Genomic DNA, 20,241 nt, shown 5'->3' with positions numbered 1-20,241 from the left:
CCTGACCAACCTACCTGACTGTCTGTTGGCATCTTTTTAGCTTTCCTCTTCTTTTTCTTCTTCTTTGTTTTGTTAGTTGTTTCAGCCTGGAGAGAAGATGGACACAGATTACTGAGTGAGCGCTGCAGGGAAGCGGTACAGCACTGCAGGGAAGCGGTACAGCACTGCAGGGAAGCGGTACAGCGCTGCAGGGAAGCAGTACAGCGCTGCAGGGAAGCAGTACAGCGCTGCAGGGAAGCGGTTCAGCGCTGCAGGGAAGCGGTACAGCGCTGCAGGGAAGCGGTACAGCGCTGCAGGGAAGCGGTACAGCGCTGCAGGGAAGCGGTTCAGCGCTGCAGGGAAGCGGTACAGCGCTGCAGGGAAGCGGTACAGCGCTGCAGGGAAGCGGTACAGCGCTGCAGGGAAGCGGTTCAGCGCTGCAGGGAAGCGGTTCAGCGCTGCAGGGAAGCGGTACAGCGCTGCAGGGAAGCAGTACAGCGCTGCAGGGAAGCGGTACAGTCACAGATCTCCATTCTTCCCAGGATATAAAACCATTGTGTGTGCTGCTAGAGTTCAATGGAACTCAGTCTGGGGATTTCCCAATAGAAGGCTCTGATTACAAATGGAATTATATATAAGAAAAAATACTATATTCCACTCTATTGAGCCAATTGTGGTATCGATCCCAAAACTATAACATAGGACAATCAATCCCAAAAGGGATTGGCAAAACAGGGAAAGGGATGTTGCGATATCCAGGAGGTGAAATGGAAAATGTAGATGCAAAGAGATATATAAAAGTTTACTTTTTATTGTATCCAAGTAAAAAACACAATAGGTATGAAATAGAATAATAACAATTCTATAAAAACATTATTGTTAGGACAAGCATTAAAAATAGATAGAAGTACAGACGGTTAGAGAAAACACGTGTGTACAGCATGACATATGGACTCCAAAAACCCATACGCGTTTCGACCGAAAGTCTTCTTCTGGGGGTGTATTTGTCCAGAGTTTTTAACCATTTATCAAAGCTGGAGTACAGAGACAGAGAAAATCTTTTTAACCACTTAAGCCCCGGAGGATTTGGCTGCTCAAAGACCAGGCCCTATTTTGCGATTCCGCACTGCGTGAATTTAACGGACAATTGCGCGGTCGTGTGACGCTGTACCCAAACGAAATTGACGTCCTTTTTTCCCCACAAACAGAGCTTTCTTTTGGTGATATTTGATCACCTGTGCGATTTTTACTTTTTGCGCTATAAACAAAAAAAGAGCAACAATTCTGAAAAAAATAACAATTTTCCCATTTTTTTTATATGAAATTCCCCAAAAAAAAAAAAAAATGTAAAAATCTAAATTTAAACATTTTAGGCCAATTTGTTTTCTGCTACATATTTTTGGAGAAAAAAAATCGCAATAAGCGTATTTTGATTGGTTTGTGCAAAAGTTATTGCGTTTACTACGGGAAAGATTTATGTTATTTTTATTGTTTTTTTTTTTTAACTAGTAATGGCGGCGATCTGCGATTTTTTTTGCGGTACTGCGACATTGCGGCGGACAGATCGGACCCCTGACTGACATTTTTTACACTTTTGGGAGTACCAGTGACATTACTACAGTAATCAGTGCTATACATATGAACTGTTACTGTAAAAATTACACTGGCGGGGAAGGGGTTAATTTATTGGTAAACAGTGGGTTAAATGTATCCCTAAGGGCGTGATTCTAACTGTGGAGGGCGTGGCTTGTGATGTAACCACAGAGACATACGATCCTACATAGCAGGATCATACAGTCTCTGCAGTTACATCAGGAGGGAATGACAGGCGGTTGTGTTTACATTAGCCGCCTGCCTTTCTCCCTCCCCAGCGGGAGATCGCGAGTGACCGGAAGACATCGGAGCCGCCAGTCACTCGTGCGGGGATGTTAGGGAACGAGCGGCATGCGCTCGCCCCCTAGAGGCTCGTGGGCGAGTGACGTAGCCCTACGTCGCTTTGCCCAGTAGGGGCTGACTGCCGCAGTAAATAGTCGTGCGGCGGTCGGCAAGTGGTTAAAATCTGACATGGCTGTGACTAAATGATCTGCACGGGAAACCCTCAGATGCCGAAGCCCACACTGGAGCACACAACAAAGGGTTAATACCCAATATAGACAAAAGGACTTCTGATAGGTCATAAGTTATACTAGAGGAGGAGAAGATACATTGGAGGAGATTTACTAAAACTGGAGAGTGCAGAATGTGGTGCAGCTGTGCCTGGCAGCCAATCAGCTTCTAACTTCAGCTTCTTCAATGAGGCTTTGACAATAAAACCTGGAAGCTGATTGGTTGCTGGGCTCCACTTGTAGTAAATCTCCCATAATGTATTCCTGTGAGTAGCTCCACCTACTGGTCGATGGACACCTGACCTTCCATCCAACCCTCCAATGGAAGGGACGGCCCAAGAGATAACACAAGCAGGGAGGCGATTTATCCTATCAGGCTCCACCCATTAGTGTAAAATACTTTTAATTGGACATCTATACCTGGAAGGAGATGCTCCGCCCATTTTCCTGAGCCTCCTCTCCGTCTGCCTCCTCTTCATCCGTCAGCCTGGACGGAGCTGATGGGGCGGAGTCCGGCTCATTGTGGTGATCTTCATCCGGGTCAGTGATCTGCAACAAAATTACACATAATGAGTGGTGTGCTTAACATAGAGGGGCGGAGCCAGACCGACCATTCGACTCTCTGCAGAGCCAGAGCCAGACCGACCAATAGACTCTCTGCAGAGCCTGAGCCAGACCGACCAATAGACTCTCTGCAGAGCCAGAGCCAGATCGACCATTCGACTCTGCAGGGGCGGAGCGACCATTCGACTCTCCAGGGGCGGAGCGACCATTCGACTCTGCAGGGGCGGAGCGACCATTCGACTCTGCAGGGGCGGAGCCAGAACAACCATTCAACTCTGCAGGGGTGGGCCTATGACAGGCACAGAGGGGACTACCTCTATAGTGTTCACTCACAAGTTATTCTTCCATCCTCATCAGAAGGAGGAGTCACTTCATACAATAAGAAGCTGCAGCAAATCACACAGAGCCCCACCTACTCTCCACGCTGGAGGACGTCCCACTCTTTCCTTCCCAGCCTGGCTGTCCATGGCCCCGCCCCTTTTATTAATTAGCTTTCAGTCCTTTCCATTATGGAGACTCAGCATCACATGTGGGAGTTTCCTATGCAAATACAGCCTGCCTAGGAACACCCATAAAAGCATTAACCCCTCCCACTGCTTGCATCAGGACTGAGGGGTCTTGAGAGGAGTGCTGAGGGCGGGGGCTGTGATGATGTCAGGAAGCTATGTACCGCCCCCTGCTGGCCCCTCCCAGCAGACATTATCTGCCTGCATTGCATAGAGAAGCACAGAAACTCAGTGATGACATCATCAGGTCTAAGGAAGGATAGAATTAAAGTTGATTTTTTTTTTATAATTTTATTATGATGTTGATGGGGGGGGGGGGGGGAACCAGGAAGGGGAAATATATTGATTAAAGTGGTATTAACCCCTTCAATACCGGGAAACCCCCCCTTCCTGCCCAGCCCAATCTCAGCTTTCAGTGCTGTCACACTTTGAATGACAATGACTCAGTCATGTAACACTGTACCCATATGATGTTTTTATCATCATCCTCCACACAAATAGAAATTCATTTTAGTGATTTTTAATCACCACTGGGGGGGGGGGAGGGGGGATTTATATTTTGCTAAAAAAAAAAAAAAGTTTGAAAAATTAAAAAAAAAGAAAAAAAAAAGCTTTTTTCTTAGTTTTTGTTATAAAATTTTGTAAATACTTTTTCCTGACAGAATGGCATCACCGGATCTTTCCCGGGATCAGTGATGTTCCGTATCCCCGGGACCGAGCGAACCGCTGATCACTGCGAGCGGCGAGGGTGGGAGGGCCTTATATGACAAAACGGCGAGCGAGAGGCGCTTCAACCCCAAACCAAACATATTTTTTCCTCCCTCTGTTGTTACCCGGTGATCAGTAAAACGCACCTCCTGTATTAGAGCGCCCCCACTCTGGAGGAAAGAGCAGCATTGTCAGTGTGGGGGGAGGGGAGTGTTATACAACCCCCTGTTTATTCTGAGTCTGTTTTAGAGAAAAAAAAATTAAGACCCAACAGCTGCAACTACAAATCCCAGCAAGTCCTCACAGCTGGAGATGAGGGGGGAGGGGTAGGCTCAGTAATAAATCCTTCTTCTATCATAAATATATATATATATACCTTCCTGGGATCTGTAGTTCTCCTCCAATCCCCATCAGACCCCCCCAAGTCCCATTTCCCCCTCCAGCCTGCAGTCCCCCCTTCCCCCCGTTAAGTGGCAGCACTCACCCCTTCCCCCCTCCAGCCTGCAGTTCCCCTTCCCCCCGCTAGGTGGCAGCACTCACCCCTTCCCCCCTCCAGCCTGCAGTTCCCCTTCCCCCCGCTAGGTGGCAGCACTCACCCCTTCCCCCCTCCAGCCTGCAGTTCCCCTTCCCCCCTCTAGGTGGCAGCACTCACCCCTTCCCCCCTCTAGGTGGCAGCACTCACCCCTTCCCCCCTCTAGGTGGCAGCACTCACCCATTCCCCCCTCTAGGTGGCAGCACTCACCCCTTCCCCCCTCTAGGTGGCAGCACTCACCCCTTCCCCCCTCTAGGTGGCAGCACTCACCCATTCCCCCCCAGCCTGTAGTCTCCCTTCCCCCCTCTAGGTGGCAGCACTCACCCCTTCCCCCCTCTAGGTGGCAGCACTCACCCCTTCCCCCCTCTAGGTGGCAGCACTCACCCATTCCCCCCTCTAGGTGGCAGCACTCACCCCTTCCCCCCTCTAGGTGGCAGCACTCACCCATTCCCCCCTCTAGGTGGCAGCACTCACCCATTCCCCCCTCTAGGTGGCAGCACTCACCCATTCCCCCCCAGCCTGTAGTCTCCCTTCCCCCCTCTAGGTGGCAGCACTCACCCCTTCCCCCCTCTAGGTGGCAGCACTCACCCCTTCCCCCCTCTAGGTGGCAGCACTCACCCATTCCCCCCTCTAGGTGGCAGCACTCACCCCTTCCCCCCTCTAGGTGGCAGCACTCACCCATTCCCCCCTCTAGGTGGCAGCACTCACCCCTTCCCCCCTCTAGGTGGCAGCACTCACCCATTCCCCCCCAGCCTGTAGTCTCCCTTCCCCCCTCTAGGTGGCAGCACTCACCCATTCCCCCCCAGCCTGTAGTCTCCCTTCCCCCCTCTAGGTGGCAGCACTCACCCCTTCCCCCTGCAGTTCTCACCCCTTCCCCCTGCAGTTCCTCTTCCCCCCGCTAGGTGGCAGCACTCCCCCATTATTCCCCCTGCAGTTCCCCTTCCCTCCTCTAGGTGGCAGCACTCACCCCTCCCCCCTGCAGTTCCCCTTCCCCCCTCTAAGTGGCAGCACTCACCCATTTCCCCCTGCAGTTCCCCTTCCCCCCTCTAGGTGGCAGCACTCACCCATTATTCCCCCTGCAGTTCCCCTTCCCCCCTCTAGGTGGCAGCACTCACCCATTTCCCCCTCCAGCCTGCAGTTCCCCTTCCCCCCTCTAAGTGGCAGCACTCACCCCTTCCCCCTGCAGTTCCTCTTCCCTCCTCTAGGTGGCAGCACTCACCCCTCCCCCCCTCTAGGTGGCAGCACTCACCCCTCCCCCCTGCAGTTCCTCTTCCCCCCTCTAAGTGGCAGCACTCACCCCTTCCCCCTGCAGTTCCTCTTCCCTCCTCTAGGTGGCAGCACTCACCCCTCCCCCCCTCTAGGTGGCAGCACTCACCCCTCCCCCCTGCAGTTCCTCTTCCCTCCTCTAGGTGGCAGCACTCAACCCTTCCCCCTGCAGTTCCTCTTCCCTCCTCTAGGTGGCAGCACTCACCCCTCCCCCCCTCTAGGTGGCAGCACTCACCCCTCCCCCCTGCAGTTCCTCTTCCCTCCTCTAGGTGGCAGCACTCACCCCTTCCCCCTGCAGTTCCTCTTCCCTCCTCTAGGTGGCAGCACTCACCCCTTCCCCCTGCAGTTCCTCTTCCCTCCTCTAGGTGGCAGCACTCACCCCTCCCCCCCTCTAGGTGGCAGCACTCACCCCTCCCCCCTGCAGTTCCTCTTCCCTCCTCTAGGTGGCAGCACTCACCCCTTCCCCCTGCAGTTCCTCTTCCCTCCTCTAGGTGGCAGCACTCACCCCTTCCCCCTGCAGTTCCTCTTCCCTCCTCTAGGTGGCAGCACTCACCCCTCCCCCCTGCAGTTCCTCTTCCCCCCTCTAAGTGGCAGCACTCACCCCTTCCCTCCTCTAGGTGGCAGCACTCACCCCTTCCCCCTGCAGTTCCTCTTCCCTCCTCTAGGTGGCAGCACTCACCCCTCCCCCCTGCAGTTCCTCTTCCCCCCTCTAAGTGGCAGCACTCACCCCTTCCCTCCTCTAGGTGGCAGCACTCACCCCTTCCCCCTGCAGTTCCTCTTCCCTCCTCTAGGTGGCAGCACTCACCCCTCCCCCCCTCTAGGTGGCAGCACTCACCCCTCCCCCCTGCAGTTCCTCTTCCCTCCTCTAGGTGGCAGCACTCACCCCTTCCCCCTGCAGTTCCTCTTCCCTCCTCTAGGTGGCAGCACTCACCCCTTCCCCCTGCAGTTCCTCTTCCCTCCTCTAGGTGGCAGCACTCACCCCTCCCCCCCTCTAGGTGGCAGCACTCACCCCTCCCCCCTGCAGTTCCTCTTCCCTCCTCTAGGTGGCAGCACTCACCCCTTCCCCCTGCAGTTCCTCTTCCCTCCTCTAGGTGGCAGCACTCACCCCTTCCCCCTGCAGTTCCTCTTCCCTCCTCTAGGTGGCAGCACTCACCCCTCCCCCCTGCAGTTCCTCTTCCCCCCTCTAAGTGGCAGCACTCACCCCTTCCCTCCTCTAGGTGGCAGCACTCACCCCTTCCCCCTGCAGTTCCTCTTCCCTCCTCTAGGTGGCAGCACTCACCCCTCCCCCCTGCAGTTCCTCTTCCCCCCTCTAGGTGGCAGCACTCACCCATTCCCCCCTCTAGGTGGCAGCACTCACCCATTCCCCCCTCTAGGTGGCAGCACTCACCCATTCCCCCCCAGCCTGTAGTCTCCCTTCCCCCCTCTAGGTGGCAGCACTCACCCCTTCCCCCCTCTAGGTGGCAGCACTCACCCCTTCCCCCCTCTAGGTGGCAGCACTCACCCATTCCCCCCTCTAGGTGGCAGCACTCACCCCTTCCCCCCTCTAGGTGGCAGCACTCACCCATTCCCCCCTCTAGGTGGCAGCACTCACCCCTTCCCCCCTCTAGGTGGCAGCACTCACCCATTCCCCCCCAGCCTGTAGTCTCCCTTCCCCCCTCTAGGTGGCAGCACTCACCCCTTCCCCCTGCAGTTCTCACCCCTTCCCCCTGCAGTTCCTCTTCCCCCCGCTAGGTGGCAGCACTCACCCCTCCCCCCTGCAGTTCCCCTTCCCCCCTCTAAGTGGCAGCACTCACCCATTTCCCCCTGCAGTTCCCCTTCCCTCCTCTAGGTGGCAGCACTCACCCCTCCCCCCTGCAGTTCCCCTTCCCCCCTCTAAGTGGCAGCACTCACCCATTTCCCCCTGCAGTTCCCCTTCCCCCCTCTAGGTGGCAGCACTCACCCATTATTCCCCCTGCAGTTCCCCTTCCCCCCTCTAGGTGGCAGCACTCACCCATTTCCCCCTCCAGCCTGCAGTTCCCCTTCCCCCCTCTAAGTGGCAGCACTCACCCCTTCCCCCTGCAGTTCCTCTTCCCTCCTCTAGGTGGCAGCACTCACCCCTCCCCCCCTCTAGGTGGCAGCACTCACCCCTCCCCCCTGCAGTTCCTCTTCCCCCCTCTAAGTGGCAGCACTCACCCCTTCCCCCTGCAGTTCCTCTTCCCTCCTCTAGGTGGCAGCACTCACCCCTCCCCCCCTCTAGGTGGCAGCACTCACCCCTCCCCCCTGCAGTTCCTCTTCCCTCCTCTAGGTGGCAGCACTCAACCCTTCCCCCTGCAGTTCCTCTTCCCTCCTCTAGGTGGCAGCACTCACCCCTCCCCCCCTCTAGGTGGCAGCACTCACCCCTCCCCCCTGCAGTTCCTCTTCCCTCCTCTAGGTGGCAGCACTCACCCCTCCCCCCCTCTAGGTGGCAGCACTCACCCCTTCCCCCTGCAGTTCCTCTTCCCTCCTCTAGGTGGCAGCACTCACCCCTCCCCCCCTCTAGGTGGCAGCACTCACCCCTCCCCCCCTCTAGGTGGCAGCACTCACCCCTCCCCCCTGCAGTTCCTCTTCCCTCCTCTAGGTGGCAGCACTCACCCCTTCCCCCTGCAGTTCCTCTTCCCTCCTCTAGGTGGCAGCACTCACCCCTCCCCCCTGCAGTTCCTCTTCCCCCCTCTAAGTGGCAGCACTCACCCATTCCCTCCTCTAGGTGGCAGCACTCACCCCTTCCCCCTGCAGTTCCTCTTCCCTCCTCTAGGTGGCAGCACTCACCCCTCCCCCCCTCTAGGTGGCAGCACTCACCCCTCCCCCCTGCAGTTCCTCTTCCCTCCTCTAGGTGGCAGCACTCACCCCTTCCCCCTGCAGTTCCTCTTCCCTCCTCTAGGTGGCAGCACTCACCCCTTCCCCCTGCAGTTCCTCTTCCCTCCTCTAGGTGGCAGCACTCACCCCTCCCCCCCTCTAGGTGGCAGCACTCACCCCTCCCCCCTGCAGTTCCTCTTCCCTCCTCTAGGTGGCAGCACTCACCCCTTCCCCCTGCAGTTCCTCTTCCCTCCTCTAGGTGGCAGCACTCACCCCTTCCCCCTGCAGTTCCTCTTCCCTCCTCTAGGTGGCAGCACTCACCCCTCCCCCCTGCAGTTCCTCTTCCCCCCTCTAAGTGGCAGCACTCACCCCTTCCCTCCTCTAGGTGGCAGCACTCACCCCTTCCCCCTGCAGTTCCTCTTCCCTCCTCTAGGTGGCAGCACTCACCCCTCCCCCCTGCAGTTCCTCTTCCCCCCTCTAGGTGGCAGCACTCACCCATTCCCCCCTCTAGGTGGCAGCACTCACCCATTCCCCCCTCTAGGTGGCAGCACTCACCCATTCCCCCCCAGCCTGTAGTCTCCCTTCCCCCCTCTAGGTGGCAGCACTCACCCCTTCCCCCCTCTAGGTGGCAGCACTCACCCCTTCCCCCCTCTAGGTGGCAGCACTCACCCATTCCCCCCTCTAGGTGGCAGCACTCACCCCTTCCCCCCTCTAGGTGGCAGCACTCACCCATTCCCCCCTCTAGGTGGCAGCACTCACCCCTTCCCCCCTCTAGGTGGCAGCACTCACCCATTCCCCCCCAGCCTGTAGTCTCCCTTCCCCCCTCTAGGTGGCAGCACTCACCCCTTCCCCCTGCAGTTCTCACCCCTTCCCCCTGCAGTTCCTCTTCCCCCCGCTAGGTGGCAGCACTCACCCCTCCCCCCTGCAGTTCCCCTTCCCCCCTCTAAGTGGCAGCACTCACCCATTTCCCCCTGCAGTTCCCCTTCCCTCCTCTAGGTGGCAGCACTCACCCCTCCCCCCTGCAGTTCCCCTTCCCCCCTCTAAGTGGCAGCACTCACCCATTTCCCCCTGCAGTTCCCCTTCCCCCCTCTAGGTGGCAGCACTCACCCATTATTCCCCCTGCAGTTCCCCTTCCCCCCTCTAGGTGGCAGCACTCACCCATTTCCCCCTCCAGCCTGCAGTTCCCCTTCCCCCCTCTAAGTGGCAGCACTCACCCCTTCCCCCTGCAGTTCCTCTTCCCTCCTCTAGGTGGCAGCACTCACCCCTCCCCCCCTCTAGGTGGCAGCACTCACCCCTCCCCCCTGCAGTTCCTCTTCCCCCCTCTAAGTGGCAGCACTCACCCCTTCCCCCTGCAGTTCCTCTTCCCTCCTCTAGGTGGCAGCACTCACCCCTCCCCCCCTCTAGGTGGCAGCACTCACCCCTCCCCCCTGCAGTTCCTCTTCCCTCCTCTAGGTGGCAGCACTCAACCCTTCCCCCTGCAGTTCCTCTTCCCTCCTCTAGGTGGCAGCACTCACCCCTCCCCCCCTCTAGGTGGCAGCACTCACCCCTCCCCCCTGCAGTTCCTCTTCCCTCCTCTAGGTGGCAGCACTCACCCCTCCCCCCCTCTAGGTGGCAGCACTCACCCCTTCCCCCTGCAGTTCCTCTTCCCTCCTCTAGGTGGCAGCACTCACCCCTCCCCCCCTCTAGGTGGCAGCACTCACCCCTCCCCCCCTCTAGGTGGCAGCACTCACCCCTCCCCCCTGCAGTTCCTCTTCCCTCCTCTAGGTGGCAGCACTCACCCCTTCCCCCTGCAGTTCCTCTTCCCTCCTCTAGGTGGCAGCACTCACCCCTCCCCCCTGCAGTTCCTCTTCCCCCCTCTAAGTGGCAGCACTCACCCCTTCCCTCCTCTAGGTGGCAGCACTCACCCCTTCCCCCTGCAGTTCCTCTTCCCTCCTCTAGGTGGCAGCACTCACCCCTCCCCCCTGCAGTTCCTCTTCCCTCCTCTAGGTGGCAGCACTCAACCCTTCCCCCTGCAGTTCCTCTTCCCTCCTCTAGGTGGCAGCACTCACCCCTCCCCCCCTCTAGGTGGCAGCACTCACCCCTCCCCCCCTCTAGGTGGCAGCACTCACCCCTCCCCCCTGCAGTTCCTCTTCCCTCCTCTAGGTGGCAGCACTCACCCCTTCCCCCTGCAGTTCCTCTTCCCTCCTCTAGGTGGCAGCACTCACCCCTCCCCCCTGCAGTTCCTCTTCCCCCCTCTAAGTGGCAGCACTCACCCCTTCCCTCCTCTAGGTGGCAGCACTCACCCCTTCCCCCTGCAGTTCCTCTTCCCTCCTCTAGGTGGCAGCACTCACCCCTCCCCCCTGCAGTTCCTCTTCCCTCCTCTAGGTGGCAGCACTCACCAGCTGGAAGGGGTTGCTCACTCCTCGCTCCTCCAATAGTTTTCGGTTTCCTCGGTTCTTCCGGTTTCGTGGCTCCGGCGGGAGAATTTCCTCCTCCTCCTCGGGGCCCCCCGGCTCTTCTTGGCCCCTCTGATCCCCGCGGAGCCTCCTGAGAGCCCGGCGGGACATGGCTGAGAATTCCGCCCGACACCGGAGAGCAACGCAGCCGTCACCTCAGGAGCGAGCGCCGAACACACTGCGCATGCGCGATACCAGCGCGTCCTTCCGCCTTCTGGGCGCTAGAGGGCGATAATCATTACTTTACAGAATACGGGGGCAGAGCGCCACCTGGTGGTCCGAGAGACGAATCGTCATTCTAAATATGAGGACAGTGCGCCACCTGGTGGTCAGAGAGAGGAATCGTCACTCTAAATATTATTATACAAGGAGAATATGGGGACAGAGCGCCACCTGGTGGTCAGAGAGAGGAATCGTCACTCTAAATATTATTATACAAGCAGATGATGGGGGCAGTGCGCCACCTAGTGGTCAGAGAGAGGAAATATTCTAAATATTATACAAGCAGATTATGGGGACAGAGCGCCACCTGGTGGTCAGAGAGAGGAATTGTCATTCTAATATTATTACAAACTTTTATTGAAAAAATAATTTGTATTACAAAGATCGTATTATATGACGAAAACTGAGACGGTTTTCACATAGAAGCAAAACATTGCAGATAGTAAACAAAATATAATCTGTACAATCTTTGGTCATACTTTTTATATCCTTGGATTATGGAAAACATATTGTTGTTTTATATATGTGTCATAGTTGTATAATGTAAAGTGCCAATAAAAATAAAAAACACAAAAAAAAAAAAAAAGTAATTATTAGGAAGTAATGGGAGAATTTCGTTAGAAAAAGAGAATATAACGAAGGTACGATATGGAAATATATAGGCGTGTCGTTTATGCATTTGGTGAACCACGGATTCCATTTTAGATGAAAAAGTTTCTTTGTTTTATTCAATGTGTGAAAAATATTTTCCGTGAGTCGAATTTCTTCAATTCTTGATAAGATCGGTGAGAATGGGACAGAATTTCTCTTCCAATGGAAAGCTATAGTCCAAAGTTTGGCCACTCATACGGTCGGTGTCCATTTATGAAACTGTGAATTGTTTTCACCGTTGGCTTCTCTGCAGTCCTCCGGGGAAAATTATCTCCTCCGGCACCCTATTTATGAAGCGGAGATCAGAGGAGAAGTTTTGTATAGAAGTGAATGGGGCGCCTGTAATCTCCTGAGACAAAGCGAGATTACAGTACGAGAAACCGTTTAACCGATTATCACTGCTGAGTACACGTGCGATCGACCCCCACTAATGTTAATAAAATAATGAGTCCCCCTACATAAATTTACATATATACTGCATACACACATACATTTTATATATATACACACATGAAATATATATATATACATAAATATGGCGGGGGGACATGATTACTGTGTTGGGGGTCTGAAGAAGGAAGTCGATAATCTTCCTTTCCCCCCTCAGTTCTCCCCCGATTCATCAGCCTGGGGCCGGTCTGTTTGTCTGGATGGTCAGAGATGGAAATCTTCTCACACAAAATGAAGGAACAAATGAAGTGTCAGCTTCTGGGGACCCCCATCAACACCTGAACCCCGACCTGTCACTATAATCTCTGCCCCCATTTATAACAAACTGGAGCCCCCCCATGTGACTCCTCTGCATGCACATTCCTGTTCCCCCCACCCCATGTAATGGTTCCCCCATTGGGGTAATTCTCCCTGACTTCCTGTCCCAGTGACACAACAGGAAGTGAGGGAAATCCCCTGTTATACAGGTGTCTCTATGGGGCGATTTCCCCTCACTTCCCGTCCTGGTGACTCCTAAGTGGGTGAAATCCCCTCCTATACATCCCTCAGTGACACAGCAGGAAGTGAGAAGTGTCTCCTAAGTGGGGGGGGGGGGGGTCCTTTTATATCACAATATCCTACAAGTTGTGTTCCGCTGTCCCTCTCTGTGTTTCTTCTCTCTGGGAACCGCATTGCCTGTTTTCTTGTTTCTGCACGGAAGATAATAAGTGAAGGACAGCCGACGGCCTTCCCCTCAGGACCCCGGTCAGGGTGTCTATATCAGTGCCTGCGCAGAGTCCGGCCTTGTGATTGGATGGAAGTAGTCAGGCAGAGGCGGAGTCAGGCCGGGATCGGTGTCAGTGACATTGCCTCAGCCCCGGGTAGGAAGATGAGTGCGGGGCTCCGGAGGCTGCTGGCCGGAGGGGTGCGGAGGTGGAGGGGCCCGGTGTGCGGGGTTGGGGCCCAACAGGTAAGGAGGAAATTCTTCTTCAGAACTTTGTCATTGTTCGAGACCGAGGAGTCCTTGTGTCCCCTTCAGGGAGATTTCTCCTCACTTCCGGTTCTGGTGACACAACAGGAAGTAAGAGGAAATGTCTCTACAGTGAGGGGGGGAGTTTATGATGGGGCGGGGTCTGTTGTATTTGTTACTGTGAGGAGGATCACCGGATACACAGAGAGGGGGAATCTCCCCAGTGGGGACACAAATCCCCTCCCCCCCCAATCACCTGATAACACTTCCGGGCTTTATTTTTTTCACTGTCGTCCCCCCTGACTGCCTCCCCCCCCCCCCGAGGAGTGTCCCTCCCCTGACTGCCCCCCCCCCCCCCCCCGAGGAGTGTCGTCCCCCTGACTGCCCCCCCCCCCCCCCCGAGGAGTGTCGTCCCCCCTGACTGCCTCCCCCCCCTGATGAGTGTCCCTCCCCTGACCCCCCCCCCCCCCCCCGAGGAGTGTCCCTCCCCTGACTGCCTCCCCCCCCTGAGGAGTGTCCCTCCCCTGACTGCCCCCCCCGAGGAGTGTCCCTCCCCTGACTGCCCCCCCCGAGGAGTGTCCCTCCCCTGACTGCCTCCCCCCCAGGAGTGTCCCCCCCCTGACTGCCTCCCCCCCTGAGGAGTGTCCCTCCCCTGACTGCCTCCCCCCCCTGAGGAGTGTCCCTCCCCTGACTGCCTCCCCCCCCTGAGGAGTGTCCCTCCCCTGACTGCCCCCCCCCCCCCGAGGAGTGTCGTCCCCCCTGACTGCCCCCCCCCCCGAGGAGTGTCCCTCCCCTGACTGCCCCCCCCCCCCCGAGGAGTGTCCCTCCCCTGACTGCCCCCCCGAGGAGTGTCCCTCCCCTGACTGCCCCCCCCCCCCCGAGGAGTGTCCCTCCCCTTACTGCCCCCCCCCCCCGAGGAGTGTCCCTCCCCTTACTGCCCCCCCCCCCCCCCCGAGGAGTGTCCCTCCCCTGACTGCCTCCCCCCCAGGAGTGTCCCCCCCCTGACTGCCTCCCCCCCTGAGGAGTGTCGTCCCCCCTGACTGCCTCCCCCCCCCGAGGAGTGTCCCTCCCCTGACTGCCTCCCCCCCCCGAGGAGTGTCCCTCCCCTGACTGCCTCCCCCCCCCCGAGGAGTGTCCCTCCCCTGACTGCCCCCCCCCCCGAGGAGTGTCCCTCCCCTGACTGCCCCCCCCCGAGGAGTGTCCCTCCCCTGACTGCCCCCCCCCCCCCCGAGGAGTATCCCTCCCCTGACTGCCCCCCCCCCCCCCCCCCGAGGAGTGTCCCTCCCCTGACTGCCCCCCCCCCCCGAGGAGGGCCCTCCCCTGACTGCCCCCCGAGGAGGGCCCTCCCCTGACTGCCCCCCGAGGAGGGCCCTCCCCTGACTGCCCCCCCCCCCGAGGAGGGCCCTCCCCTGACTGCCCCCCCACAGGAGTGTCCCTCCCCTGATTGCCCCCCCCTGAGGAGTGTCCCTCCCCTGATTGCCCCCCCCCCCCCCAGGAGTGTCCCTCCCCTGATCCCCCCCCCCCCAGGAGTGTCCCTCCCCTGATCCCCCCCCCGAGGAGTGTCCCTCCCCTGATCCCCCCCCCGAGGAGTGTCCCTCCCCTGATCCCCCCCCCCGAGGAGTGTCCCTCCCCTGATCCCCCCCCCCGAGGAGTGTCCCTCCCCTGACTGCCCCCCCCCTGAGAAGTGTCGTCCCCCCTGACTGCCTCCCCCCCCCGAGGAGTGTCCCTCCCCTGACCTCCCCCCCCCGAGCAGTGTCCCTCCCCTGACTGCCTCCCCCCCCCCGAGGAGTGTCGTCCCCCCTGACTGCCTCCCCCCCCGAGGAGTGTCGTCCCCCCTGACTGCCTCCCCCCCCGAGGAGTGTCCCTCCCCTGACTGCCCCCCCCCAAGGAGTGTCCCTCCCCTGACTGCCTCCCCCCCCGAGGAGTGTCGTCCCCCCTGACCCCCCCCCCCCCCCCCCGAGGAGTGTCCCTCCCCTGACCCCCCCCCCCCGAGGAGTGTCCCTCCCCTGACCCCCCCCCCCCGAGGAGTGTCCCTCCCCTGACCCCCCCCCCCCGAGGAGTGTCCCTCCCCTGACCCCCCCCCCCCGAGGAGTGTCCCTCCCCTGACCCCCCCCCCGAGGAGTGTCCCTCCCCTGACCCCCCCCCCGAGGAGTGTCCCTCCCCTGACCCCCCCCCCGAGGAGTGTCCCTCCCCTGACCCCCCCCCCCCCCCCCGAGGAGTGTCCCTCCCCTGACCCCCCCCCCCCCGAGGAGTGTCCCTCCCCTGACCCCCCCCCGAGGAGTGTCCCTCCCCTGACCCCCCCCCCGAGGAGTGTCCCTCCCCTGACCCCCCCCCCCCCCGAGGAGTGTCCCTCCCCTGACCCCCCCCCCCCCGAGGAGTGTCCCTCCCCTGACCCCCCCCCCCCCCGAGGAGTGTCCCTCCCCTGACCCCCCCCCCCCGAGGAGTGTCCCTCCCCTGACCCCCCCCCCCCGAGGAGTGTCCCTCCCCTGACCCCCCCCCCCCGAGGAGTGTCCCTCCCCTGACCCCCCCCCCTGAGGAGTGTCCCTCCCCTGACCCCCCTCCCCCCCCTGAGTGTCCCTCCCCTGACTGCCTCCCCCCCAGGAGTGTCGTCCCCCCTGACTGCCTCCCCCCCCTGAGGAGTGTCATCCCCCCTGACTGCCCCCCCCCCCCCCCGAGGAGTGTCCCTCCCCTGACTGCCCCCCCCCCGAGGAGTGTCCCTCCCCTGACTGCCCCCCCCCCCCCGAGGAGTGTCCCTCCCCTGACTGCCCCCCCCCCCCGAGGAGTGTCCCTCCCCTGACTGCCCCCCCCCCCCCCGAGGAGTGTCCCTCCCCTGACTGCCCCCCCCCCCCCGAGGAGTGTCCCTCCCCTGACTGCCCCCCCCCGAGGAGTGTCGTCCCCCCTGAATGCCTCCCCCCCGAGGAGTGTCCCTCCCCTGACTGCCCCCCCCCCCCCCCGAGGAGTGTTCCTCCCCTGACTGCCCCCCCCCCCGAGGAGTGTTCCTCCCCTGACTGCCCCCCCCCCCGAGGAGTGTTCCTCCCCTGACTGCCCCCCCCCGAGGAGTGTTCCTCCCCTGACTGCCCCCCCCCCCGAGGAGTGTTCCTCCCCTGACTGCCCCCCCCCCCCGAGGAGTGTTCCTCCCCTGACTGCCCCCCCCCCGAGGAGTGTCCCTCCCCTGACTGCCCCCCCCCCCCCCCGAGGAGTGTCCCTCCCCTGACTGCCCCCCCCCCCCCCCCCGAGGAGGGCCCTCCCCTGACTGCCCCCCCCCGAGGAGGGCCCTCCCCTGACTGCCCCCCCCCGAGGAGTGTCCCTCCCCTGATTGCCCCCCCCCCCCCAGGAGTGTCCCTCCCCTGATTGCCCCCCCCCCCCCCCGAGGAGTGTCCCTCCCCTGACTGCCCCCCCCGAGGAGGGCCCTTCCCTGACTGCCCCCCCCCCCCCCGAGGAGTGTCCCTCCCCTGACTGCCCCCCCCCCGAGGAGTGTCCCTCCCCTGACTGCCCCCCCCCCCCCCGAGGAGGGCCCTCCCCTGACTGCCCCCCCCTGAGGAGTGTCCCCCCCCGATTGCCCCCCCCCCAGGAGTGTCCCTCCCCTGACTGCCTCCCCCCCCCGAGGAGTGTTGTCCCCCCTGACTGCCTCCCCCCCCCCCCCGAGGAGTGTCGTCCCCCTGAATGCCTCCCCCCCCCTGGACTGGGACTTGAACTGGGGACTCGGGACTGGGAGATCTCCAATGAATGTTCATCCCTGCACTACTTTGGTCTGATTTTCATGCGATTCGGTCCATAGTAGGGATCGACTGATTATTGGTGGAGCCGATATTCACTTTATTTGAAGTATTGATCACAAACTTGCAGATATGACGGATATTGCTTCGGGGGGTTGTATCGGGGGGAGGGGTGCAGCTAGAGGGGTCACCCGGGACCGCTGTTTAGATCCGATGGTCGGCTGTCTTGTAATGACAATCGATGGGGCTGAGAAGCTACTCAGTTGTCATTACAAGGAGCGGGAGGGGATGTCCCCCCCCCCCCTCCACCTTCCGCGGCTTGCCTGGGTCTCCTGTCCCACCGGTCATCCATCCTGCACGGCCACCGAGGAAAAGAGCGATCCAAGCCGCATTTATCTCTGATCGGATCTCCATGTAAAAACCCGGAAGTGATGTCATGACCGGCGTCCATAGCTGATGACATCACTTCCGGGTACTCAGCGCCAGTGTAACGTTAAAAAACCATACCCCGTGAAGAATCCATACCTCGTCACTTCCTGTGTGAAACAGCTGAGCAGTGCAGCAGTGCGCATGCTCAGAGCCCCGGAGACGTAACTGAACAGCAAAGTATTTGAGGAGTGCGCATGCTCGGAGGGTAGGAAAATATCACTGCACTGTGTGAAATGTTATACTTGCGGCGGTAACATTAAAACAGTTCGGCTGGAACATCAAACATCTCCTCTCCTCTCCCTGTGACTTCCCTCATCTCCGGTAATAAATATAAAAGCGGCGGCGGGTGTATGAGATGTAAATGACGGCGATCGCGGCTCCGTGATCCGCTTTTATATTTATTACCGGAGATGAGGGAAGTGAGAGGGGAAGGAGCGGAGATGAGGGAAGAGAGAGGGGAAGGAGCGGAGATGAGGGAAGTGAGAGGGGAAGGAGCGGAGATGAGGGAAGTGAGAGGGGAAGGAGCGGAGATGAGGGAAGTGAGAGGGGAAGGAGCGGAGATGAGGGAAGTGAGAGGGGAAGGAGCGGAGATGAGGGAAGTGAGAGGGGAAGGAGCGGAGATGAGGGAAGTGAGAGGGGAAGGAGCGGAGATGAGGGAAGTGAGAGGGGAAGGAGCGGAGATGAGGGAAGTGACCGGAAGGAGCGGAGATGAGGGAAGTGAGAGGGGAAGGAGCGGAGATGAGGGAAGTGAGAGGGGAAGGAGCGGAGATGAGGGAAGTGAGAGGGGAAGGAGCGGAGATGAGGGAAGTGAGAGGGGAAGGATCGGAGATGAGGGAAGTGAGAGGGGAAGGATCGGAGATGAGGGAAGTGAGAGGGGAAGGAGCGGAGATGAGGGAAGTGAGAGGGGAAGGAGCGGAGATGAGGGAAGTGACAGGGGAAGGAGCGGAGATGAGGGAAGTGACAGAGGAAGGAGCGGAGATGAGGGAAGTGACAGGGGAAGGAGCGGAGATGAGGGAAGTGACAGGGGAAGGAGCGGAGATGAGGGAAGTGACAGGGGAAGGAGCGGAGATGAGGGAAGTGACAGGGGAAGGAGCGGAGATGAGGGAAGTGACAGGGGAAGGAGCGGAGATGAGGGAAGTGACAGGGGAAGGAGCGGAGATGAGGGAAGTGACAGGGGAAGGAGCGGAGATGAGGGAAGTGAGAGGGGAAGGATCGGAGATGAGGGAAGTGAGAGGGGAAGGAGCGGAGATGAGGGAAGTGAGAGGGGAAGGAGCGGAGATGAGGGAAGTGAGAGGGGAAGGAGCGGAGATGAGGGAAGTGACAGAGGAAGGAGCAGAGATGAGGGAAGTGACAGGGGAAGGAGCGGAGATGAGGGAAGTGAGAGGGGAAGGAGCGGAGATGAGGGAAGTGACAGGGGAAGGAGCGGAGATGAGGGAAGTGACAGGGGAAGGAGCGGAGATGAGGGAAGTGACAGGGGAAGGAGCGGAGATGAGGGAAGTGACAGGGGAAGGAGCGGAGATGAGGGAAGTGAGAGGGGAAGGAGCGGAGATGAGGGAAGTGAGAGGGGAAGGAGCGGAGATGAGGGAAGTGACAGGAAGGAGCGGAGATGAGGGAAGTGACAGGGGAAGGATCGGAGATGAGGGAAGTGACAGGGGAAGGATCGGAGATGAGGGAAGTGAGAGGGGAAGGATCGGAGATGAGGGAAGTGAGAGGGGAAGGAGCGGAGATGAGGGAAGTGAGAGGGGAAGGAGCGGAGATGAGGGAAGTGAGAGGGGAAGGAGCGGAGATGAGGGAAGTGAGAGGGGAAGGAGCGGAGATGAGGGAAGTGAGAGGGGAAGGAGCGGAGATGAGGGAAGTGAGAGGGGAAGGAGCGGAGATGAGGGAAGTGAGAGGGGAAGGAGCGGAGATGAGGGAAGTGACAGGGGAAGGAGCGGAGATGAGGGAAGTGACAGGGGAAGGAGCGGGGATGAGGGAAGTGACAGGGGAAGGAGCGGAGATGAGGGAAGTGACAGGGGAAGGAGCGGAGATGAGGGAAGTGAGAGGGGAAGGAGCGGAGATGAGGGAAGTGAGAGGGGAAGGAGCGGAGATGAGGGAAGTGACAGGAAGGAGCGGAGATGAGGGAAGTGACAGGGGAAGGATCGGAGATGAGGGAAGTGACAGGGGAAGGATCGGAGATGAGGGAAGTGAGAGGGGAAGGATCGGAGATGAGGGAAGTGAGAGGGGAAGGAGCGGAGATGAGGGAAGTGAGAGGGGAAGGAGCGGAGATGAGGGAAGTGAGAGGGGAAGGAGCGGAGATGAGGGAAGTGAGAGGGGAAGGAGCGGAGATGAGGGAAGTGAGAGGGGAAGGAGCGGAGATGAGGGAAGTGAGAGGGGAAGGAGCGGAGATGAGGGAAGTGAGAGGGGAAGGAGCGGAGATGAGGGAAGTGAGAGGGGAAGGAGCGGAGATGAGGGAAGTGAGAGGGGATGGTTTTCTCACTGAACACCGGAGCCAACAAACTTCCAGCATTCAAAGCAGCCAAACTTCCCCCTGAGGGGTGACATTGTTGGGCTGTCACCCTTCCCTTGCACTTTTGTTGTTATTGTTTTATTATTATTTGTTCTCTTGTCAAACTAAATAAAGATTCATTTAAAAAAAAGCAGCCAAACTTGGGGTTTTTAATGTTTTTAAGTGCAGAGGAGGGGTTTGGGGTCTTTTAGATCCCCCGATCCTCCACAAGAGTACCTGTCAAAGAAAAAAAAGAAAAAATACATTTTGTTTTTTTTTAAATGTACCAAAATATCCGTATCTGCAACGAAAAACCGATATCAGTCGATCCCTGGGGTCAGCATTGTCCTCTAGCAGCACCGGGGTCGCTGGTTCAATTCCCAACCACAACACTCCCTGCATGGAGTCTGCATGTTCTCCCTGTGCGGGTTTC

The 20,241-nt window shown here is 59.0% G+C and overlaps 2 protein-coding genes across 2 annotated transcripts in view; one reads left to right on the top strand and one right to left on the bottom strand.

Moving 5' to 3' along the window:
• Positions 1–11,097, bottom strand: part of TCF25 (TCF25 ribosome quality control complex subunit) — a 50,820-nt gene extending 39,723 nt beyond the window's left edge. Inside the window, 3 exon segments of the mRNA XM_082270232.1 lie at positions 15–86; positions 2,505–2,633; positions 10,850–11,097. Coding sequence (XP_082126358.1) covers positions 15–86; positions 2,505–2,633; positions 10,850–11,017 — 369 coding nt within the window. The 5' untranslated portion in view covers positions 11,018–11,097.
• A 2,000-nt stretch (positions 11,098–13,097) lies between these two features.
• Positions 13,098–20,241, top strand: part of LOC309565354 (mitochondrial inner membrane m-AAA protease component AFG3L1-like) — a gene marked incomplete at its 5' end in the record, with an annotated part of 59,861 nt that continues 52,717 nt past the window's right edge. Inside the window, one exon of the mRNA XM_082270269.1 lies at positions 13,098–13,178. Within this exon, the coding sequence (XP_082126395.1) occupies positions 13,098–13,178 (81 nt within the window). The remainder of the gene's footprint in view (positions 13,179–20,241) is intronic.

This window comes from Pelophylax lessonae, assembly GCF_965119305.1.
Source record: "Pelophylax lessonae genome assembly, chromosome: 10".
NCBI classification, from domain to species: Eukaryota; Metazoa; Chordata; class Amphibia; order Anura; family Ranidae; genus Pelophylax; species Pelophylax lessonae.
Note: the sequence above shows the minus strand (reverse complement) of the source record. Positions and strands in the feature narration are given on the sequence as shown.